At 42.4% G+C, this 25,627-nt stretch overlaps 1 protein-coding gene across 1 annotated transcript in view; it reads left to right on the top strand.

The window, feature by feature from the left end:
• reln (reelin) overlaps positions 1 to 25,627 on the top strand; it is a 179,772-nt gene that overhangs the window by 74,190 nt on the left and 79,955 nt on the right. The window contains exon 3 of the mRNA XM_088339951.1: positions 5,589 to 5,727. Coding sequence (XP_088196077.1) covers positions 5,589 to 5,727 — 139 coding nt within the window. The remainder of the gene's footprint in view (positions 1 to 5,588; positions 5,728 to 25,627) is intronic.

The raw sequence follows: 25,627 nt of genomic DNA, 5'->3' as shown, positions 1-25,627 counted from the left end.
TCATCCAGCATTATTATCCTTTCGGTTTGTTAGTGTGCATTGAAGGGTATGTTGGTATTAGCTGATAAAGCTCACAGTGGACACACAATCTTTGTCGTTTTTAAGAGTGGACAGATGGATCTGAATATCCATATTATACTGAGCAAGTACGTGGATTGGATCGAGACTATGGTCCTGTAATCGATATTGTCTTTCCATTTTAACCAGCACAAGAGTAATGTTGTTCATGGAATGGGTGTTTTCCTAAAATACTCTCTGGCTGATAAATGGTACTCAGCAAATAGTTACAAAGGGTGGGGTTTTTTTTTTGGTAGGAGCCTTCACTCTGAAAATACTGGTCTGCTAGTGATCCCAAGAGCCAATAAGTGTCAGGATCAGAACGGAAACAGGACCCAATTGCGTACCACAAGTTCTATTGAAGGAAAGAGGAAGGGCTGCGCCCACGATCCGGTGCTCGCTCGACACGGGAAGCAAGTCGCTCTCGTCCTCGAATTATGATCTGAACACGGAGGAGGATCTTCTGTAGCGAGCGATGGCGCTGTCAGGGACGGAAAAAACTGCTAGCCGGGACTGGGAGAGCAAAGGGTGGTTGGGGTCGGAAACAAGTCGTAAGCCAGAACGGGAGAGTAGACGTAGTCGGGTACAAAAAGAGGTCGTAAGACAGGACGAGAGAGCAGACGTGGTAAGGATCAAAACAGGTCATACCCGGAGACAGACGGGAGCAAAAACGGGACAGGTGGGAGTCAGGGTCGAAAAAAGGCTTGCCTAGTATACACTGAAGTTCGCAGGCGGACTGACAACAGAGGACTGACAGGACTGGGTTCAAATAGTGACAGGGAACCAATCAGAACCCGTAACGATTGACGCCAAATGATGGGACACAGGTGAGTCACATCAGTAAACATGACAAGAAGAGATTGGCAGGTTCGAGAGTGTTCTCCATTCGGGCCTCGGGGCTTGTGGTATGCTCTGCCCACTGAGATTCAGTGGAACTGTTTAACTCTAGGCTTCGAACACACTTCTATTCCATAACTTTTGAATGATCTATATTCCACGTTGACAATGTCTGTGTATTATTTGTTATTGCAACATCCGTTGCCGCCTGAACATTCTGGAAGGGAGATTACCTGATGTGCTGTCCCTTCTTAAGGTTTCTTCATTTTTTGCATGTTGAGGTTTCAAATTTTTCTTTGGGTGTATGGTGTAGTTTATAGTTTCCAATAGTTTATGGTCTGCACATCCCTTTGAGACTCCTTCTGATAAAGAGCATCACAAATAAACATGACTTGACCTGACTTGATTGTGAGATTATACATACATTTTAAGGTTTACATTTGATCCAGTTGTGTTTACAATTCACTACTGAATTTATTTTCAAAATATGTTGCAATGGAAGATACTATAGTTGTCTTGTTGACATTGTTATTCAGTGTTTTCCGTTTTGGTACATTGCTGATTTTTGGGGTTTGGCTGAAACAATTGTTGCAAAAAGAATTATTGCATTTTTGTACAGTTAAATGAGATTTTTACATTTTGCTTTTTACTCTAATTGCACTTTCTGACCTTATTTTCAAAATAATGTGCAACAAAAGGAATGTGTACATGTCATGTTGACAGTGTTATATAGATAGATAGATAGATAGATAGATAGATACTTTATTCATCCCCGCAGGGATATTCACATATACATGTTTCCCTAACATTGTTGTTTTACTGGTTGTCTCTCTTGAGTTTGGTTCTGAAACTGATGTATTAGAAATGTATATTCATTTTTTTTACACTGAGGGGACAAAGGGACAGTGTGTATTAAGCACTAAATGTTGCAGTAGGATGTAGTGCAGTGGTCAGGCACAGAACATGTTGAAAGAGCCATAAAACAAAAAACAAAAAAACTAAAACTTTAACTTTTTTTGTATCAGATTGTATTTCAATCAATACTATCCAATATTTACTTCTAATGTATCGCTTTATAGATTCTCAGTATAACCAAAGGGCAAAATGGTGATTGCCGAACAGTCTAGGGCAGGGGTGTCAATTAGGCAGCCCGCTGGCCGGATCAGGCCCACTAGAGGAGTGAATCTGGCCTGCAAGACAAAGCTCGGAAAAGCGCAAGTGAAAAAAAAGCTGGAGGTTGAATTTTTCCACTTGATGTTGCCAAAGCTTGGTGCCTCTCACAAACGCTGTACTTGTATACTTGTATTTCTTTCTCTCTCTCTCTCTCTCTCTCTCTCTCTCTCTCTCTCTCTCTCTCTCTCTCTCTCTCTCTCTCTCTCTCTTTCTCTCTTTCTCTCTTTCTCTCTTTCTCTCTTTCTTTCTTTCTTTCTTTCTTTTTAACACACACTCTTTCTCTCTTTCTCTCTCTCTCTTTTACTCACTCTCTCTCTCTCTCTCTATTTTCTCCGTTTCTCTCTCACTCTCTGTCTTTCTCTCTTCCACTCTCTCTCTCTCTCTCTCTAGCTCACTCTCTCCTACATGCTCTCTCTTTCTCCCTTTTTCTCTCACTCTCTATCTCTTTCTCTTTCACTGTCTCTGTCTCCCTTTTTCTCTTTCTTTGTTCCTCGTTGTCTCTTTCCCTCTGTCTTTTACCTTTTTTTGCTCTCCCTCTACTTTTTCTCTCTTTCCCTCTGTCTTGCTTCTCCCACTCTCCTCTTCTCTGTTCTCGCCTTCTCTCTTTTTTCATTTTGATTTCACTTTTGGATTTCTTTCTTTCTTTCTCTCTCTTTCTCCCCCTGTCTCACTATTCTCTTTTTATCCCTCTCTTTCTTTCTCTCTTTCTCTGTCTCACCATCTCTACCATTCTCTCCCTCTCTTTCTCTTATTTCTTTCTCTTTTTTATTTCTCTTTCACTTTTAGATTTCTTTCTTTCTCTATCTCTTTCTCCCTCTCTCTCACTATTTCTCTTTTTATCTTTCTCTTTCTTTCTCCCTTTCTCTCTTTCTCTGTCCCGCCATCTCTACTATTCTCTCCTTCTCTTTCTCTTATTTATTTCTCTTTTTTTCTTTCTCTTTAATCTACTAGTCTGGCCCCTGAGAGAATGTTGTATTCTATCGTGTGGCCCCCCGAGTTAAAAAGAGTTTGACACCCCTGGTCTAGGGAGATGATGAATTCCCTGAATGATTATACAATTATCTTTGCTGATGAATTATGTTTTCTGGAGTTTTGTATTTACAGCGAGGCCCGGATACATCTTCTGACCCTAGAAAACAATTTGTTTCAGTAAGATATTAAAACTCTCTAAATGTCGGCAAAGCCATTGATGAATGGCTCACTGTCGCGCCTTTGCCCTCTATGATGCGAAGATTACGTACATGATGTCATTTATCCGGCGCAAACATGGCCGTCCATAAATAAGAGAGTTGTTATGTTAGGTGGGACAGAGGGGGGGAGAAAAGTTATGACTTCATTATGAGGAACAGAAAAAAAGGTAAACAGATTAATCTGCGAGGGTGAGGCAAAGCGTTTCATTTAAAGAGCGCAGTGTAATGTTTGACTGATAGATGTTGCTGTGTTGTTATTACAACTGAAAACAAGTACTACAAAGCACAAGGAAGAATACAAAGTACGGAAACACGAAGTGACCGAACCGCACAGATGGTCTCTCGCTTTATTGTCCAGCTTTTGACGAGGTTTTTGTTTTTCGGGGGCGACCTTAAGCGGCAAGATGGTGGACAATCATGTTAGCTCTAGGTGAGCCTTATATAATGAAAAATCAACAAAAAATTCTTAAGCAAGGAAGGAAGGAAGGAAGAAAGGAAGGAATGGGGGAAGGGAGGGGGAAGAAAGGATCAAAGGAAGGAATGAGAAAAGGAGGGACGGAAGGAATAAAGGAATGAGAAAAAGAGGAAATGAAGGAATGAAGGGATGAAAAAAGAAAGAAGAAAGGTATGAGAAAGGGAGGGAATTAAGTAATAAAGGGAAGATAAATGAAAGAAAGAAAGACAGAAAGAAAGAAAAAAAGAAGGAAAGAAAGAAAGAAAGAAAGAGAAAGAAAGAAAGAAAAAGAAAGAGACTGAAATGAGAAAAGGGAGACAAAAAGAAAGACTGGATTAAAAAAAGGGAGAATGAAAAAAGGAAGGGAATGAGAAAAGGGAGAATGAAAGATGGATGGGCTCAAAAAAGGGTCAAAGAAAGAAACTAAAAGGAAAAAGGGATAAAAAGACATTAAAAAGAGAAAAGAAAAAAAAGAAAAGGTAAAGAAATAAGAAATAAAGGTAGGAATGAAGAAAAGAGAATGAAGAAAAAGAGAAAAGAGAAAAATAAAAAAAATAAAAAGAATAAAATATGGAAAAATAATGGAGAATGTAAAACGCCAGAAAAAAGAAAGAGGTAATTTCCCTCTAGGTGAGCCTAATCATGTTTTTTAATGTCTTATTTTAAATTCTATTTTGTGTAGAAAGTTAAAAAACAAACTGTTTTTTAGGCTGTTTTTATCAGAACTTTTTTGTGGAAAACACAATTTCGCCCAATCTCACGCAGATCCCCAAGTCAAGTGAGTTTGAGACCCCTGCTTTAAACTTTGGAATACAAGACAATAGCAAACATCAGTGTTGGCCCACACTTAAATAAACTGCAGTACTCTACTGATGGCATAATGCAGTGTTGTTCAACCTTTTTTGAGCCAGGGCACGTTTTTTACATTGGAAAAATTTTGCAGCTAACCAAAAATTTTATATTTATATAATTTTTGTATAATTAAAATATTATTTATAATATCCCCAGTTTTACAGCACAGACACTTGACAATGACATAATATTTGCAGAAAATGATTCATAAATGAGGCAGCACAGCGGCGCAGTGCTTAGCGCGTGTGCGGCACAGTTCTAAGGTCTTGGGAACCTCCTGTGTGGGTTCAAATCCAGCTACCGGACTTCCCATGCGGAGTTTGTATGTTCTCACCGTGCTCGTGTGGGTTTGCTCCGGGCTCTCCGGTTTCCTCCCACATTCCAAAGACGTGGATTTCAGGTGGATTGGCCGGTCCGAATTGTCCCTAGGTGTGAATGAGCGAGCGAGTTGTCTTACTCTGTGTGCCCTGCGATTGGCTGGCAACCAGTTCAGGGTGTCCCCTGCCCACTGCCCGATGATTGCTGGGATGGGCTCCTGCACCCCCGCGACCCTACTGAGGATAAGCGGTGCAGCTAATGAGATGAGATGAGATTCATAAATGTTTTTAAATTTTAAAAAGTGACATTAGATAATCAGACTTCCTGTGCAGAGTTTGTATGTTCTCCCCGTGCTTGCGTGGGTTTCCTCCGGGCACTCCGGTTTCCTCCCACATTCCAAAAACATGCATTTCAGGTGAATTGGCAGGTCCAAATTGTCCCTAGGTGTGAATGAGCGAGCGAGTTGTCTGTCCCTGTGTGCCCTGCGATTGGCTGGCAACCAGTTCAGAGTGTCCCCCGCCCACTGCCCGATGATTGCTGGGATGGGCTCCAGCACCCCCGCGACCCTACTGAGGATAAGCGGTGTAGCTAATGAGATGAGATGAGACATTAGATAATTTCTCACGGCACACCTGACGATCTCTCGCCGCACACTTGTATGTCGCGGGACAGTGGCATAATGAACGTCTTTGTGTGGCTTCTTCCAGGTGTGATACCAGAACGTCAGTTCGGCAGCACCCAGTTTGTGTGCAGTGTGGTGGCCTCCCACGTGAGCCGCCAACCCTCAACCAGTTTCAGCTTTGTCTGGATTGCACCACCTCCGGGCACCGGCTGCGTCAACTTCTTGTAAGTCGCTTTTTTTTTAGCTGTTCAGCGTTTGTGCGTGGATGTTTTTTCCCCATGGCTGGTAGAGGTGTGGCAGATGTGTACGCAGGTTTTTTCCGACAGGTGCGCACTGAGCAAGATAGGGAAACCCTCAGTGTTGGACACGTTTCTTTCAAAAAGTCATTTGTTGTAGTTATTCACTCCTTTCTTCAAAATGTAACCGATTTAATCACTGAATTGCTCTATAGTGAAAGTAAGTGGTTACTATGGGAAGTAACTACCATCAAATTCGGACTATAAGCCGCAACGTTTTTCCCCAGCAATGATGGGGCTGATTTATGCATTCTTTCTAGCGGCCGCCAGGGGCGCCCAAGCAGCAGATATACATCATGTTTAAATGTTGGCACATGCGGCCTATAGTCAGGTGCGGCTTATGCATGTACAAAATGTTTGTTTTTTTAAATGTGCAGGGTGCAGCTTATAATCAGATGCGCTCTATAGTACAAATTCTGAGGTACTTCCGTTACTTTAAAGAAGTTGTTGTATGGTAATGAATTTGAAATTGCCTGAGCAAATACGATACACGGCTCTTTCGGCTCCCAAACGGCTCTCTAAGTCGTTTTTGTTGAACTAATGCCTATACTGCCAATGTTTATGTATTATGATGCACAGAATGACTTAAAAAGTGGGAGATTAAAGACAAAATTACAAAAAATGGAAACACAAAACAAACCAAACGAAATATACAACAACAATAGGAAAAAGAGAGATAAATGAAGAAAAAGGAATATACTTTACATTTCATACAAACACATAAAAACTGGAAAAACGCAGGGAATTGATTAAAATATTGACAAAAAAACAAGGTCAAATACAAAACGTGTTTAACTTTTTTATGCTCGACAAATTTAAAATCAACAACACAGAATCCCTCCCAAAAATGTATATTGACCAATCACGGGAGAAAAAAAAAACGTCTCGGCTCTTGATCAGAGGGGAGCCAACTCCCTTGGATCACTTCCAAGAGCCGGCTCGTCGAGACGTTTGGTTCACAAATGACTCCAGTCGGCTGCTGTCAAAACCCACTCCTTATTCGCCTTTACTTTCGTCGCCTTAGTTAAAACTGTATTCCTAATCACTATTTAACTATATCATAGACGCCAGTTTGGATGGTGACATAATCCGATAAGACGTGATGTTAACAACCTGGAGGAGAGGGAGCATTCTCCAGGCAAAGTAGCGACGCACGGCTTTAGACCGTCAGTAACGCTAACGGCGTTGTAACGGCAGAAACAATAATGCAATTAGACTACCCCGTTCCTGAAAATGACAGCGGCGTTACGTAACGGTGATATTTATAACAGCGTTATTCCAACAGGGCAGACGGTACTATCCGTCACTGCGGTGTGGCCTTTTGATGACCCAGTGGTTTGTGGTGACTTAATGAACTTACAGTTTTTTCCTTGGTCGGACACAAAACTGGATGCTAAAGAGCCATTGCAGTCATTTGGGCTGCAAACTAATGTTTTTAAATGTTTATATACAGAATGGGTCTCAAACCCGTGGCCCAAGGGCCAATTCCGGCCCGTGGGGTAATCGTTTAAGGCCCCAGCATTAATGACAGTCCAAAAGGGACAGTGTGTAGTATAAAGCAATATGTAATTCATAAAAAAATGATTTGAAAAATAAGCATAAAGACTTAAACTATGAAATAAACGTTCAGGTTTTAAAATTATTATCCGTCGATGAATGTGCCCTCGTTTTACATTGGCTTCATTCGGATGGAGCTGACATCATCGTTGGCCATCTTCCTGCAACGAGTACCCCTTCCTTGTTTTTTACCTAGCCTTTTTCTTATTTTTTTCCTCTCACTTTATCCTTTTTATTTTTTTTCCTTTTTCTTTCCCCTTTTTCTTTTTCCCCTTTCCATTTATTTCTTTTTGCCCTTTTTGCCTTTTTATTTCCTTTTTTCATGTTTTTGTTTCTTTGCAACAAAATAAGAAAAATGTTGTGGTTTGGTCAAGTTATTTGTCTTCTTTCTTTTGAGCACTGGTTTTTGGTTGCCCGGCACAATAAAGCAACATCTAGAGGTCAAATAATACACACTGTCCCTTTGATGTACGTTTAAAAAACTGTACATGCTTCCAATATATATATATAAATATATATATATATATATATATATATATATATATATATATATATATATATATATATATATATATATATATTTATGTATATATATACATATATATGCTTTAGTTAAACTTTAGCATACTAGACTCTACTGAAACATATTTCATGTTGACATTGTGTGTTATTGCAACATCTATTTCAGCCTGGTCATCCTGGAAGGGGGATTACCTCATATGCAGTCCTTTCTCAAGAATTCTTCATTTTCCTCATGTTGAGGTTTTTGAGTTTTTCCTTGCCCTCATGTAGGTTTTGGATCAGGGGATGGTGTAATAGTCTGTAGTTTGCAATAGTCTGTGGTCTGTGCAGTCCTTTCAGACTTTTTGTGATTAAGGGCATCACAAATAAACATGACTTGACTTGATCAAGTATATTAGTTTTGTAATGTGTATTGGATAAAATACAATTCTTCCCACAAAAAAATCAACGGAATAGAAAACTTTTATTGCAAGTGCATTAAACCCAATTAATCTAGACTCTTAGACAGTGACTATTATGGTCAGACCAAAAAAAGAAGAAATTATTTAACTGGGGATTTTAGTAAAAAGGAGCCGCTATTTAGACAAATTTCACAACCCAAACAGATTTAATGGATTTTTCTTTCTGCCAACAAAAACATTTACTGTTGAGCATGTGGTAGTTTACAAGGTTGTTGTATTTCCAAGTATTTTTGTGTTTGTACGTGTTGTTTACTTTGTGGCTTTACTAATAACAATAGCATGTGCCGTGTATGGGCAAACTAAGGCTCGTGGGCTTTTTAATTCAGCCTAACACACAAAAATAGTAAAAGTATGAGAATGGCAATATAATATAAGTTCATGTAGCACTACTAATAAAAAATGTACGATTATTTTGGTGCTGTCTCTGTCCCTATGTTGTTATAATTTGCCTATTGCCCTCACCTGTGCCCACTCGTTTAGCCCCAGCTGCTGCTCGTTTCCTGATTGGTATCACTTCTATTTAAACACATCCCTCTCATTTACTCTGTGTCAGTCTGTCAGCGAACCTCTGCACATGCAAGACAAGCACTTTTTTGACTCTGGTTCCCGTCTGTTCCGTTCTGTCCTGTCCTGTATCGTGCTCATCCGTCCCTGGCTTCCCGAACGTCTCCGGTTACCTGACTTGATTCCGTCCTCCGACCACACTCCGATCTCCCGTCCCGGCTCCCCGACTTGTTAACGTCCTCCGACCACGATCTCGATGGCTTTCTGCTTCTCCTGCCCAGCGAGCACCGTATCACTGTCATTTTTCTCCCCGCGCCTGACTTCCCGATTCCTCGATGAAGCTTGGTGTGAAACGTTACGCGTTTGGATCTACTGTCTGTTCTGGTTCTGACACCCTATTTTCCTTTTGTGTCTCTACTGACAAAATACTACTACAAGCGTTCAACAAAGATACTACAAAATTTTAACTAAATATCAAACGTAGTGCTTTAAAACAGGGATCTAATGTATTATTCTGCTTTCATTCAGAAAACTTTGGAAATACTAAAAACATACTCCAACTGTAGCCTCATACTTTAAAAATACTACCACGGCAGTAAAACATCTGTAGTAATACTAGAATTAGAATTGTCTTGATTGTCATCTATATCAAAGTTGTGAATTTTTTTTTTAGATTAGACATGACACTCCAGGGTAAAGAATGTAATACAGACACTTTAAAGAGAAAATAGATAAAATACTATCAGGGTGAGTACGTCAACAAAATATTGATAACAACATAGTGCTAGAAAAACTGCCCTAAGTTATAGTAAAAATAATGCAATTAAGAATAGTACATTGTAACCATGGTGCAATGAAAATAAGTGTCGTCACATGTAATAGCAGCAATTTTGAACAAAAAAAACAAAAAAAAAACCAGTATAATTCACAAATTGTATATTTATATATATATATATATATATATATATATATATATATATATATATATTAGTCATAGGCTGAACCTTCTTCCCTCAAACAAGTTAACTACATGTTTTACTCTCTTCCCGGTGCAAAAATATAAAAGTCCAACAAAGTCTCTTAATCACAAACACGTTATTCCACTACATAAGTTCTACAAAAATACCCCCACAGTCAAGTCAAGTATAATACAGAAATACTACTGAAGAAATATTAGATATACTACGACAGAAATACTACAAATATACTACTACAGAAATACATCAAAGTCAAAGTCAGCTTTATTGTCAATTTTGCAGCATAAACAGAGAATTGTCTGGAAGATAAGAAAAAAACACAATACCAGGAGTAATCTACAGTAATGCTACATACATACTACAGAAATACTAAATTGATACTACCACAGAAATACTACAAAATTCCTAAACACTACAAAATATAACTACAGAAATGCTACAAAATACAAGTAAAGTAATACTATAATTCAAATATACTACTACTATTGACATACCTTTACAGTAATACCACAAAAATAATACCAAAGAAATACTAAAAATACACAGCTACAGTAATACTTCCAAACACTACAGAAAAGGTATAAAAATGCTGCAAAACTAAATATCAAATTAGGAGCTTTTAACAGAGACCTAATTTATTCATTTGCTTTAATTGTGAGCGCTTTAAAGCAATTTGACGAGAATAATTATCAGAGATAAAACAATTCAAAAGAACTACACCATGTAGATGTATGCATGTCAAGTCGAAGCAAGTCATATTTGTTTGTATAGCCCTTAATCACTCGTAGTCTTAAAGGGCTGCACGGACCACAGATTATTGCAAACTGCAGACTGTTATTACACCATCCCCTGATCTAAAACCTACATGAGGGCAGGGAAAAACTCAAAAACCTCAACATGAGGAAAATGAAGAAACCTTGAGAATGGACCGCACATGAGGTCATCCCCTCTGCTATATCTCAGTAGAGTCAAGTACGGTGGAACCTCGGTTCTCGACCATAATCCGTTCCAGAACCCTGTTCGAAAAGCGATTTGTTCGATCACTGAAATCATTTTTCCCATTAAAAATCATGTAAATCGTTTTAATCCGTTCCAACACCCTGAATGTTTACCTTGAATGTTTAACGTAAACATAAAGCTAATCCCGGCTAATCGTACGTTCGAGCTATCGTATTCTTATGAATAGGATTTCTTACCTTTGTGGTGGTCAGCAGAAGGCGCTCGCACACCTCCTTCATATTTGTCTATTATTTCTTTCTTAAATGCAATAGTTGTACGCACTACTTTTCTTTTTTCACCTGTAGAAACTTTGCTGCTTGCACTGACTTTCTTCGGAGGTATAATAAGGGGCTAAAACACCCGTATGCCGCTCAGCATCGCACCCTAGCGTGCGCACTCACGCATTACGGGCGTTCGAACTCCGATTTTTTTGACCGAACAGCGAAGCAAGAATTTCTCGAAATTTTTGTTTGGACACCGATTTGTTCGAACTGAGATGCGTTCGAAAACCAAGGTTCCACTGTATACTAAAGTTTAACTAAAGCATATAAATATACAAGGAAGAATGTACAGTATTTTTAAACTTACATCATGCCTATTAGTTCATAGTTCACAGTTGCTGTGTTTTGCGGAAACGTGGCTCACGTTTAGCACCCCGGACGCTAACGTGTAGCCACTCGGAGCTACCCCCGGAGCTATCCGGCTTCAGCGCCGCTATACAGAGACATGAAAGCCTACGGGAATCGGAGAGGAGAAGGACTCGCTAACACGAGGTGGTGTTTCCCTGGACACAAAGAAAAAGATTTCCATCTGCCGCAGGGATGTCGAACTTTTGGACTGCGTGTTACGTCATCCACTCCGCTACAAGCACCCCGAGGGCATCATGTAAATCTGTTAATAAACAACAGGGTGGACTGCTGGAACTGTGAATTTCCCTACGGGGATGAATAAAGTATCTATCTATCTATCTATCTATCTATCTATCATAAATGAGAAAAAATTGGATAAGCCTCCAGGACCGGCCCCTCGTCCAAATTCTTGAAAGCAGCCCGGCACTCACAGTTTGCCCACCCCTGACATGTTGTGTCACTGTTGATGACAGAGGGCCACGATTTTGTGGCAACAGGGGCCCCAGTTGACCTTATCAACGTCAGCCAGTTCCAATTCATATCCTTCGTCTTTCCTAGTAAATTGTCCCCCACAATGACACGTCCCTGGTGGTCACTGATGCGACTCTTGGGGGAAATTTTACAGGCGACCTTGGCAGCTGCGCTGTAATTTCCAATACTGAACTGACAATTTTGGTGAGGGGTTTATTTGGTCCTCAAATGTGGCTGCCGGGTGAGATGATACCTCTCTTAAATTTTATGACTGCTTTAATCAAAAGTTTGTGTCATGGAACAGAACAAGGACTCGGATCCAATAGCGTCAGTTAAAGGCTTTATTGTGACAAGATTCGGTGGAGCAGGCTTGGGACGTCGAGCCTTGGCAGTGGAAAGCCTCTTGGGACGATATGGCAACTCCGTGGTGAAAACGCGTGGCGAAACGTAGCAGGTAAGTCGGTGGCCGGGGCGGAAGAGTAGATCGTAAACTTTTAACAGACAAGGGTCAGGCAACGAGAATCAGACTTGGAATATACATGGGCTTGTGGTACCTTGAATGTTGGAGGTTCACTCAGGAAATGAGGAAGACACTCGAACGTCCATCTCTGGACGCTGACAGCTTATGTAGTAGACTTCCACCAATCAAGAGATCGCGTTCCAGCACACCAGCTGATTACCTCAGGTGACTCCGGTTAGGTAATCACGACAGAACCCCCCCCTCAAGGGACGGCTCCAGAAGTCCCCCAGGGAAAAATAAAAATAAATCCAAACACGTCACATGGCAACACCGGTAATCCAAGGGAAGAGAAAAAAAAAATCACAGGCCAGCTACAAATAATCCCCCAAAACCCAAAATACATCACCAATAATCCAAAATTGGAGGGCCCAGAGGTCGTCCGATGAACCCTCAGAATTCTTCCGAGTGGATAGAGGCCCCTTCGTCCGCATCTGAAGGGGTGGTAGCGGGTGGGTCTGCCGGTGGAAGAGCAGCAGCGTCAGACCTACGACGACGACCACGGCGTGGTGCTGGTTGGTCAGGATGCAGTTGATGGAATTCTGCCACAAGAGATCGGTCCAGGATCTGCCTGCTGGGAATCCATGATCTCTCCTCCGGACCATATCCCTCCCAATCGACCAAGTACTGGAAGCCCCGACCCCTGCGTCGGGAGCGGAGCAGGCGGCGCACTGTATAGATAGGCTCCCCGTCCAAGGAGCGTGGAGCTGGGGGAGGAGGTGGAATGGGTGCCAACGGACTCTGGCTGACGGGCTTGATTCGGGAAACATGAAACGTGGGGTGCACTCTCATAGATCTTGGTAGACGGAGACGGACTGCTGAGGAGTTGATAATTTTTACTATAGGAAATGGGCCAAGATACCGAGGAGCCAGTTTCCTCGACTCAACCTTCAGTGGAAGATCAGCTGATGCTAGCCACACCTTCTGGCCCACCTGGTACTTCGGAGCAGGACTCCTCCGTCGATTAGCTCCAACGGCATGAGTCTTGCTAGCCCGAAGGAGTGTGGCCCGAGCACGAGCCCAAGTTCGCCGACAGCGACGTGCATTCGCCGTAGCTGACGGGCAGTTTACTTCCTCTTCTTGACTAGGGAACATAGGGGGTTGGTACCCATACACACACTGGAAGGGGGACATTCCAGTGGATGAGCTAACCAAGGAATTGTGAGCATATTCCACCCATGCCAATTGCCGAGCCCAGGACAACGGTTCGCTAGAGACCATGCAGCGAAGTGCCGTTTCCAAATCTTGGTTCACTCGTTCAGACTGCCCATTGGATTGAGGGTGGAACCCTGATGAGAGGCTGACAGAGGCACCCAACAGACGACAAAACTCCTTCCAAAACGCGGATGAGAACTGGGGACCACGGTCAGAAACAATGTCCAGAGGGATGCCATGGAGGCGGAACACATGCTGCTGGACTATCATTGCAGTTTCCTTGGCGGAGGGGAGCTTCGGTAGTGCCACGAAATGGACCATCTTACTGAATCGGTCCACGATAGTTAGTACAGTCGTCATCCCCTCGGATACTGGCAACCCCGTCACAAAGTCCAAGGAGATGTGGGACCATGGGCGGCGGGGAACCGGAAGTGGATGTAACAGACCGGCCGGACGTTGGTGGGATGTTTTGTTCTGGGCGCACACTTGACAGGCGGAGACATATTCCCTAACGTCCTTGGCCATGGTAGGCCACCAGAAGCGTCGGGACAAGAAACTGTGAGTCCGAGCCGACCCCGGATGGCAAGAAAAGTGAGAATTGTGCCCCCATTGGAGGACCTCGGACCGTAAGGGTTCGGAGACGAATAGTCGACCCTCGGGACAGGAGCTGGGGCCCGCCTGATCGGGTATCGCCTCTCTGACTCGGGACTCGATATCCCAGGAGACTGCTGCCACCATACAGGAAGCTGGAAGGACCGTTGCGGGACCCTGAGGTGTGTCATTGGAATTCTGGAATTGTCGGGAGAGCGCGTCGGGTTTCACATTTCGAGATCCGGGTCTGTAGGACAGAGTGAAGTTAAAGCGGGTGAAAAACAGGGCCCAACGTGACTGGCGAGGATTGAGCCGCTTGGCCGATCTAATATATTCTAAGTTCTTGTGGTCAGTCCAAACTATGAACGGCACCGTTACCCCCTCCAACCAATGCCGCCATTCCTCCAGGGCTAGCTTGACGGCCAACAACTCACGATCCCCCACGTCGTAGTTGCGTTCGGCCGGGGACAACCGCCGGGAAAAGAAGGCGCACGGGTGCATCTTCTGGTCCTTGTCCGACCGCTGGGACAGGACAGCACCCACTCCCACATCTGAGGCGTCCACCTCCACTACCAGTTGGCGTGCAGGGTCCGGTACCTGGAGTATGGGGGCCGTAGAGAAATGGGTTTTTAGACGGTTGAAAGCTGCATTAGCCTCGGAAGACCACCGAAATGGCTCTCTAGGACCGGTAAGAAGCGTGAGGGGAGCTGCCACCGAACTGTAGTTCCTGATGAACCTCCGGTAGAAATTGGCAAAACCAAGGAATTGTTGGAGCTTTTTCCGAGACTCAGGGACAGGCCAAGAGGTGACTGCTGATACCTTGGCAGGATCCATCTGAAGGGTCCCCTCCGCCACGATGTAGCCCAGGAACGAGACTGTCTTGGCGTGAAACTCGCACTTCTCTGCCTTAACAAATAAAGAGTTCTCTAGGAGACGACGGAGAACCAGCTGGACATGTTTTCGGTGTTCATCGAGGGACTTTGAGAAAATCAAGATATCGTCCAGATACACAAAAACAAAACGATTAAGCACATCTCGTAAAATGTCATTTACCAAAGATTGGAAAACAGCTGGAGCATTGGTTAATCCGAACGGCATTACCAGATACTCGTAGTGACCGTTGGGTGTGTTGAATGCCGTCTTCCACTCATCACCCTCCCGGATTCGGACTAAGTGGTAGGCGTTGCGCAGATCAAGTTTAGTGAAGACCGTGGCCCCCTGTAGAAGCTCAAAAGCAGAGGCAAGCAGCGGCAAGGGATAGCGATTTTTAACCGTGATTTCATTAAGGCCCCGATAATCTATACAGGGCCGGAGTGACCCGTCCTTTTTTCCCACAAAAAAGAACCCCGCCCCAGCAGGAGAAGAGGAGGGTCGAATGATACCAGCCGCCAAGGCATCGGAAATGTATTCCTCCATGGCCTTCCTCTCGGGAACGGACAAGGAGTAGAGGCGGCCCCGAGGAGGAGCAGACCCCGGCAGGAGATCAATTGCGCAGTCATAAGGCCTATGAGGGGGCAAGGAAGAGGCCTTAGCTTTACTGAAGACCTCCTGTAGGTGGTGGTAACAGGCTGGGACCTTGGACAGATTGGGTGGAGCCCTCGTGGAAACAGGATGATTTGGGTAAGGAGCGGCTTGCAGACAGGTTTGGTGACAGTCCATGCCCCATTCAAGTATCGACCCAGTGCGCCAGTCGAAATGGGGGTTATGTTGCACCAACCAAGGATGACCCAGGACAAGGGGTTGGTTAGGGGAGTGGAGTAAGTGAAATCGGATCTTCTCTCTGTGATTTCCAGACAACTGTAGTTCAATGGGTTCCGTTATTTGAGATACGGTGCCTAATAGGCGGCCATCCAAAGCCCGAGCTGATACCGGGTTAGGAAGGGTTTCAACAGGTATCCCCATCTTGTGTGCGAGTGACAAATCCAGGATATTTGTTTCAGCACCAGAATCGATGAGGGCATGGAAGGGTTGAGATGTACCGGAAATAATGAGATTTGCCCGGAGAACAGGTCTATCAGTCTTGGGGGACGATACTAAAGCTGAGCTCAATCGGATGTCCCCTATATCCGACGAGCGTTGGCTTTTAACGGGCAATTGACCACCCTATGTCCCTGGCCGCCGCAGTAATAACATAGCCGTTCAGTACGCCTTCGCTGGCGTTCTTCGACGGAGAGAAAGGTGCGGTCCACCTCCATCATCTCATGAGGTGCGGTAGAATTGGTTGGGGGGTTCGGTATCTTACTAATGTCTTGACTTAGCCGGGTGATGGGTTGGCTGGGATCTTCTCTCTCTCTGCGTCTTGCCTGAACCCTACGGTCGATCCGGGCGGTCAGTTCGATAGCATTGTCAAGAGTTACCGGAGGAGCGTGGGAAACCAATTCGTCTTTGATATAACCGGACAAGCTATGGAGGTAGGCGTCGACCAGCGCCTCTTCGTTCCAGTGACTCTGGGCTGCTAGTGTGCGAAAGTCAATGGCATAGTCGGCAATGGAGCGTCTCCCCTGGCGAATGTTCAAGATTGAACGAGCAGCATCGACTGATGAGGCTCCAGAATCAAAAACTTTAATCATCTCCTGGCTTAGCAAATTAAAAGAGGTGCATGCTGTCGCCCCCCGTTCGTATTCTGCCGTTCCCCAAAGGCGGGCTCTGCCAGTCAGATGATTTATCACAAAAGCCACCTTCGCCTTTTCGTTCACAAAGGCTCGCGGTTGTAGATCAAAAATTAGTCGGCAATTTATAAGAAAGGGGCGGACCTGGGCGGGCTCTCCACTGAATCTCTCTGGCGAACCTACTCGTGGTTCAACACTGCCGACCTGATCAGAAAGGGGCGGAACTGGATCTTGTGCTCGTGTTGCCGGGGGAGCTTCGCACTGTTCAAAAAATTCTTGGTGACGTCGTACTTGCCGGACTAGTGTGGATACGTCGTGGACGATCTGTTGTATTGCGCCTTCGGTGTGTTGTAGGCGCTGTAGCGCGGATTCCTGTTCGGCATTTCCGCATCTCTCAGAGGTGGGACGAACTGTCGCTGGATCCATGCTTTGGTTCGAGTGTTCTGTCATGGAACAGAACAAGGACTCGGATCCAATAGCGTCAGTTAAAGGCTTTATTGTGACAAGATTCGGTGGAGCAGGCTTGGGACGTCGAGCCTTGGCAGTGGAAAGCCTCTTGGGACGATATGGCAACTCCGTGGTGAAAACGCGTGGCGAAACGTAGCAGGTAAGTCGGTGGCCGGGGCGGAAGAGTAGATCGTAAACTTTTAACAGACAAGGGTCAGGCAACGAGAATCAGACTTGGAATATACATGGGCTTGTGGTACCTTGAATGTTGGAGGTTCACTCAGGAAATGAGGAAGACACTCGAACGTCCATCTCTGGACGCTGACAGCTTATGTAGTAGACTTCCACCAATCAAGAGATCGCGTTCCAGCACACCAGCTGATTACCTCAGGTGACTCCGGTTAGGTAATCACGACAAGTTTGCGTTTCGATTTGTGAGAAAAGGGGAAAATATGTGCAACTTGGTGTATTTACAGCTGTGCAGGCACGTTATGTTTTTCTCTTTCATTTGCGCTTTGATGAAATCACGAAAAAATGTTTTTTATGTGAAATCTGACAAAAACACAGAAGAATTTCACAAGTGCCTGAAAGGACCACTAGATGTTGCTTTATGACGTAAGATAACCTAAAACGAGTGATAAAAATCACAAGAAAGAATGCATACTACTGAAACTCAGGGGTAGGTAATATAAGCATTTGCTTCTTACTACTCCTTTCGGACATATTTTGTAACGTTATTTTGTTGTTGATTTATTGTTTTTGTTCTGTTTTTTTAGTTGATGTTCGAATAAAGTTTTCATTCATTTATTCAACTCTAAGTCACCAAAACGCAACATTTCACTTCTTTTTTGGGCTGGAATTTTTTAAAGGTTTTTGGGTACCTGTAGCAACAAGATGGTGTACTATTATGTCAGCTTCCTTTATTTAAGGCTCATATTATGTCAAATAAATACTAATCTTCCGACCTACGAATATTTAAAAAAAAAATGCATGTGCAGTATTTTCATTTTGGTTTTGGAAGGAGATAGTTTTAAAATTTCTGATTGCTGATTGCAGTTACCCCAGATTACCAGAAATTTACACAAAAAGGTCTACTCTAAAAATGAATGATTAGTCTCATAATTCTGAAGGACCCCCTCATTTTTTATTAATTCAGTTCCTTAGTTTTAGAAAGTTGTCACATTTATAAAAATACAATTAAATTTATTTAAACGAAAGTGAACAATTGAACATTTTAACAAGATGCAATTTGGCATGAGATTTCTTTTCTAGTGTCTGAAAAACTGGTGGGTATATTGTGGAAAGTGAAAATAGCTAATGAAAGAAATAAGAAGAGATCTTGAAGCATTAAACCCCTACACCAAATCAGCAGGTGTGTTTTGTTGTTGTTGTTGCTTACAAGTACCTTGAGAGAGAGAGAGCGACGTTATTCGGGGTCAGCTGAAGAGTTGCTTTGTCTCGCTTCGCTTGAGAGAGCTCGGCGTGTAGGTCGAGGACTTGTCTTTGAGACGCAATGTTTTTTTACCATTAGGAAGTGCTAAATTGTAAACTGTGACTCTAAGCAGAGGGTGAATAATAGAAGCTAATGAGTATGGATTCTTGGGCCCAATGAATTTATCTTACAAAAATACAGAAAAATACATATTTAAACTTTCCTTTAAACCAGTGTCTCTCAAGTGGAAGGTCAGGACCCAAAAGTGTGTCGCGGGTCTTTGCCTTGGCCAAATAATGCTAAGAAGAAGAAAAAACGATTATACAGTGGAACCTCGGTTCTCGACTATAATCCGTTCCAGAACCCTGTTCGAGAACCGATTTGTTCAATCACCGAAATCGATTTTCCCATTAAAAATAATGTAAATCGTTTTAATCCGTTCCAACACCCTGAATGTTTTCCATGAATGTTTAACGTAAACATGAAGCTAACCCAGGCTAATCGTACGTTCACGTAAATCTTCCGTACGAAAGATTACGCTAACATGAACGTGTTAAAATTAAAAAATCAGGTCTTTTACAAGTCATTTAGCACCACAAGTGGCTAGCGCTTCATTGAAAAGGGGGCTCCATTCCAACACCCTGAATTTTGGGCTCAGTTCCAACACCCTGAATGTTTACTTCGAATCATAAAGCTAACCCAGGCTAATCGTACATTCGCGTTACCGTAATCTTCCGTACAAAAGATTACGCTAACACGAACGTGTAAAAAAAAAAAAAAAAAAAAAAAGAAGATAAAGACAAGAATTATGAATAGGATTTCTTACCTTTGTGGTGGTCAGCAGAAGGCGCATGCTGAATTCCCTTAGCATGATCGGAAACTCGCACACCTCTTTCATATTTAGCTATTATGTCTTTCTTAAAGGCAATAGTTGTACGAACCACTTTTCTTTTTTCACCTGTCCTGCTTGCACCGACCTTCTTCGGAGGCATAGTTAGGAGCTAAAACACTCCGTTCACCAATATTTAAAGCGAAATCAAAAAGAGGCAAGCGCGCACGTGATAACAGTTGGTCACGAGGGGTGGGGGCGATCTACACGATTTACACCCGTACGCCGCTCAGCATCGCACTCTAGCGTACGCACTCACGCATTACCGGCGTTCGAACTCCGAATTTTTGACCGAACAGCAGAGCGAGAATTTCTCGAAATCTTTGGTCGAACACCGATTTGTTCGAACTGAGAGCCGTTCGAAAACTGAGGTTCCACTGTACTCCTTAACAGTAGATGGTGAATTTGCCATGCTTGATCTCGTCTTCCTGTTAAGTCAATGGGCACAATCTCAACTATGTTTGAGAGGGACCACATGTCATTTCATTCCGATTTTGTAGGTTTTATTTCCCTTCTTTGCCGATGATAATGGGTCCCAAGAAATTTGGTGATAAAGGGACGGAAAACAGTGACAAAAACAATAGAGTCAAAGAGGGAAATGATTGCTAAACACACAGACTGAAAATGTTACAATTTTAGCTTTTTAACAGTACATGTATATACGTATTTAAATGTTTATTAAGCAAATTATTTAATAGTTATTGTTGTTTAGATATATGCTTCATTGATATTTTTAATTTATTTTAGTATGTGGCTCTGTTTTAGCAGTTTTTAGGAGGTGACTTATATGCAAAGCGATATGGGAGTATATACAGTACTGAAAGTCATATTGGTTTTGCTGGTCTTTTTGTTTTGTTTTTATTCAAAGGTGAATATATTCCACTATCTCTGATTTACAAATTTGACAAGTGGAATTTGTTTCTTGATTTTGGTCGCGGTTTGTTAGTAGTGTGCTATTGTGGGTCCTGAAGCCGGACCAGTAGAGAACCATTCCTTTGATTTGTTGCTTCATTGAAAAGCAGGGTACTTAAAACACAGCATGTTTGATAAAGTGTTGCGGTTTTAAAGCTTTGGTAGAAAATAGGATCAAGTTTTAAGAAAGGAAGACAGACAGACAGACAGACAGACAGATAGAGAGACAGACAGACAGACAGGCAGAAAAAAAGTCCTCTGGGTTTAACACAAATAACATTTGATCATGTACTGCCCTTGCCTGCAGCGTTTGGGTTCTGATTGAGTGTCCGTGCAGCAGCGTCCGTGAGTTTTGAATTAAAGCCTCAGACACGCCGCGTCCTTCGAAAGGCCAACCATGCTCTGTCACAGCATTAAAATGTGGCTGCGGTGTAGTTTTATGACCGAGATTGGGGGAAGGTTGGTGGCCACACATCACTGTGTGGATCATGATGGAGTGCCCGGACGGTGACGTCTAGAAGAACTCATTTTCTGCGGGGCTGTAAATTACTAAGGCTAGCTATGAAGGCCTTGGACGAAAGGTGGAAGATGAACAAGGTGTTCACACACCCAACATCAATACTCAACTCCTACAACTGGAATCCAAACCACTTTTTCGAGTCAGATTTATTTTTAACCTTATCCAAATGACCAGTGGTGGGCCATTAGGGCTTGCAAGGCCTTCTCTGCTGAGCTCAATATATATCAGAATCCTGTGATGTTTATAATATTCTGTCCATTTCCATGTTTGTCAGCTTCCTTTCATTGTTTTCCCCTGCTTCCAGATGTGTGCTTTCATATTTAAGGACATTATTTAGAAAAGTTGGACAATTCCAAAACCTGAACTGGATTGGCAGGACTGAGTCAGAAGCAAACCCGAAATGTAATGTTTTATCTGTGAGGAAAGGTGATTTGGGTTGACCAAGACCCCGTTGCACACCCGGTTTCTGGGTCCACTGAGCGAGGTCTGCATGGGAGGCCGGGAACGCTTGAGAGAGGAGTGGGGAAACTCAAAGGGCCGCCGCTTTGCACTGACGTGTAACACGTAAAGCCTGTCTTTTACAACAAAATCTTAGTTAAATAAGACTTTATACACATTTCCATCTTTTATATGTCTGTGTATGTAGAGGTTACAGTTACCAACAATTTTCCACCATTGACACAAAAAATTTAAGGCCGTCAGTTGTTTTTGAAAATAGGACCTCAGCAGCAGTACGTCCTTAAGACGCTGGTACTGAGAGAGAGGCGGAGAGACAAAGCAGACAACGATGGGGGAATTATAAAAAAAAAATCAGCAAAAGAGAGGCCCGGCCCGATCTGGACATAATTGGTCTGCCCCCAAGAATTTGTCAAGAATAGATGCAATTAAACTTTTTACCTCTAGGTGGTAGCATGATCTTTTGTTGGACTATTATATTTTTGCACCCGGAAGAAAAATAAAGGTAATTCGACCTCATTAAAAGGTTTACATGTGCTGCGTCATCTTTTCTAATCGTTTGAAGCCGTCAGAAAGCATGAATGTAAGTTTGTTTTTGGAACCAGGAGAAAAATGGCATATTTGTTATGATGCTACAAATGTAACTTTGTTTTATTTACAGTTTCACTCTCTTTCATTTGTCAAGAATGATAATTTGAGACATCATTAAAGGAGCAAGTGTGCTCGTTCCCTGGATCTTAAAGCGAGTTTGGCTTGCTCTTGAGAAAGTTGAACACGTAGAGGAAACAGTACAGGACTGATTAACATTTCAAGCCCGACCTGGTCCATTGGCTTAAGGTCTCCACCCTGCTGAAAGACTAGGTGTGAAATGCATGGCCCTACATTGCGAAAGACAGATGCCAGCCTGCTAGTTTATTCTGATTTTTGAGCAAGAACAGTCAATAATCAATGTGTGTCATGTGTACGTCCATGGCGGCACAAAATAATCACACTGTGACCCACATAGACTTCTTTGTGTTGTGATGTGACGGCCCACACCTCTTTATCATGTGGAAAATGCTTGACCGCACATCACAAAAGTGTACATGGTTCATAGTTTCTTCTGTTAAATGTTGAGGCATCTCCCAAGTCGCCTCCTTTCTGTGCAACATTATTCCGCTTCACATGCTGCCTGCAGGCAATTTCACTGGTATTCCGATATATCTTTGTGTGTCAATATGAAATATCAGAATCTGACATGTTGCATGTTCAAGTGTTTAGTTCTACTCTCTGCTAGTCTTCAAACATTTTTGATAGATATGGAAGCTGTGCAGAGGAGAATAGTCAAGATCCTCAATTTACTCTGACACTGAGACTGATGAATAGCTTTTAGATGCTCTCAAATACTACGGATCAATTAAGACGATCGTATCTTTTGACCCAATCAATCCAGACAACAGCAAAGGCAAACATTCTGAGGGTCTGTATGACTCCTGCTATACAGACCCTCAGTTAGCAAGATCAGTTAGCTTTAGCAAATGCTAGTGCTTGCCATCTTCTTTTGTGGTCTTTGACAATAGTGTGCATGTCTTCAGGGCAGTAGTGATGTCGATGAGTTCTCTCATAAAGGTATGGGTGTCAGAACCATTAACCATTGTCTTTGTCTTGGTTTATTTTGGTTTAAAAAACACATCACGATGCAATCCTGGAAAAAGGAACATGCTTTTAATGTGAGGCCAGGGGTGATCCTCCTCTTCTGTTTGCTGTATTGCTAAGCCACATTTTCCATTTATTTCATCCGTAAACAATTTTTACCCCCGCTGAAGTTGAACAGGGTCACGTGACGAGGCTGCTAGGGTTGATTGGTTAAACATGGTAGAGCTTGCCGGAGTTCTGTGTCAAAAGAAATGCGTCTTAGCGGAGACTGACAGACGTGTACTTACGTGAAGGGGATTCATTAAGCAACGACTTCAATTTGTTTCTTCACAAATTTACTCAAGTAGAAGTATGGGGATTTAAAAATACTCCTAGATGTACAAAACATCCCAAAACATACTCAAGTAAATGTAACAGAGTAAATGTACTCCGTTACCAGCTACCTCTGCAACTAACATAACTAATATTTCACTTAAACCAAAAACTAATAGTGCAGGAATTAAAATTAGGCTTAGCAGCAACTTATTTATTAAAAGTAAATGAAAAAAAGATAGGTTCTTGTTTCTTATACAAAATAACTTAAAACAAAAAGTGCAAAAATCAATGCAAATCTCAACATAGCTGGCGAAATTAAAAGTGTGGGCACTCCTGTTTGAGAGCCAGATTGACGAACAAATGTCATAAAAGCCAATATATCAGTCTACGGCTGAACCTGCTTCCTTCAAACAAGTTAACTACACGTTTCACTCTCTTTTTATTCTCTTAATCACAAACACGCCACATAAATTCTACAAAAATAATCCTACCGTGATACTAAAATACAGATATGTACTACAGAAATACTACTACAGAAATACATCTACAGTAATACTACAGAAATACTACATTGGTACTACTACAAAATACTCCAATATTAATAAACATAAATACTACAAAATATAAAAATTGACTTTCAAATACCGCATTTAAAGCATGCTGCAGTCGGAACTTGCATTTTGTGACCTAATGTTTTTTGTAGCTTTTATCCCGCATGCACATTTATTGTAGCAGCATTTGTGAGTGTATTGTTTACATTAAGAGTTCTATCTAACTTATTAGCATGGCGGTAGCATTGATATGAAACCTGTACGAACATTAAACGTTCATATTATGGTGAAGTGATCAAACTATCGACAAACGGGACGCGACTTGTCCGCGGGGCGCGACTTTCAGACCACGTATTATAGCTTCTGATGTCATTCTGAGGTCAGTTCAGTTAAGACCACTTTTTCCAATCCTAATTGCGGCTGGCGAAAGCTTCATTATTGATTTCCTATGCATTTTAATCAATACCCTAATCCATATTAACAGCAAACCCGTGTGTTAACGAGCTCCTCTCCTTATTAAAGGATAAGAGCACGTGCCAAACCGGGTCAAGTCAGTTTTATGTGACCGCAGGGAATTCCTCTTTTCCTAAGGGGCTGATCCGTGACCTCTGTAATTGTACATAAACACCAGAGACATGCACTGATCCATGCAAATTACTGCACATCTCAGATATGATCAATACCATTGACAGGTGACATCACCACATCCAGGGAGACTCCGAGAACTATGAATTCCAGGTGAAACTGAGCATGGGATCGGGAAAAAGAACCCCCTTTCATTTCAAATACAACAAGTGAAGCTTTCCGCATGATAGAGAAGAATTTGCGTGAAACAAATTATAAAATGATGCCCTTATTTGACTGACATTTTAAAAACACATTGTTCTTGTGGACTTGTTTTAGGTTTATACCCTTGATTGTCAATGACAGAATATGTTTTGCTTTATTATTGCACCCTTGCCTAACCTCTTTACTTATTATTTGTATAGATCATAACATTTTTGAACACAAGCCATTGATTCAGTTGGATAGGGTGAAGCGGCTGAATTTGGCTCCATGGTTGCTGCTGGACAATTTCAGGGATGTTCAAAGATAGTGGAAGTGAATACATTACATAACACTCCTCAAAATTATAGTCAAGTTACATTTTTTTTTATTGCCTTTAATCGGACAGATTCTCAAAGAAGGCCACAATTGCAAGAACCCCTGATCTGAAACCTGCATGAGGGCAAGGGAAAAATCAAAATGGAAAATTTTCTTGAGTCCGTGGCATTATTCTTGGCTCTTGGAGTCAAGTGGACCAGGATTTTCTGAGCAAAGTCTCAGAGTAGGAACCTAGGGCACGACTCAATCAGAAAGCTAATGGCTGGCAAGACCATCAAACGTTTGTAGTTTATAACAGAACCATACCGTCACAAACTAAAAGGACAGGGATCCAGTACACGTCAGTGTAATTTTAAGTGTACAGCAAGTGCTTAGGCATCATCAACAGTTTCTCGGACGCCGTCGCTCCTCTAGCACCCCTTCCCTAATCTTTCCGCACCACGCGTACTGGTGTGTCAGTTAAGCAGCCATAATAAATGATATCATCAATTTACATATCCTATAACTGTACTTATGTCCAATTACTTTGAGCGTGTGATCGGGAAAATGTGTTTTAGAGCTATTTAGGGTTAACA

This window comes from Urocampus carinirostris, chromosome 7 (genome assembly GCF_059441175.1).
Source record: "Urocampus carinirostris isolate Australia breed hairy pipefish chromosome 7, RoL_Ucar_1.0, whole genome shotgun sequence".
Taxonomy (NCBI): Eukaryota; Metazoa; Chordata; class Actinopteri; order Syngnathiformes; family Syngnathidae; genus Urocampus; species Urocampus carinirostris.
Note: the sequence above shows the minus strand (reverse complement) of the source record. Positions and strands in the feature narration are given on the sequence as shown.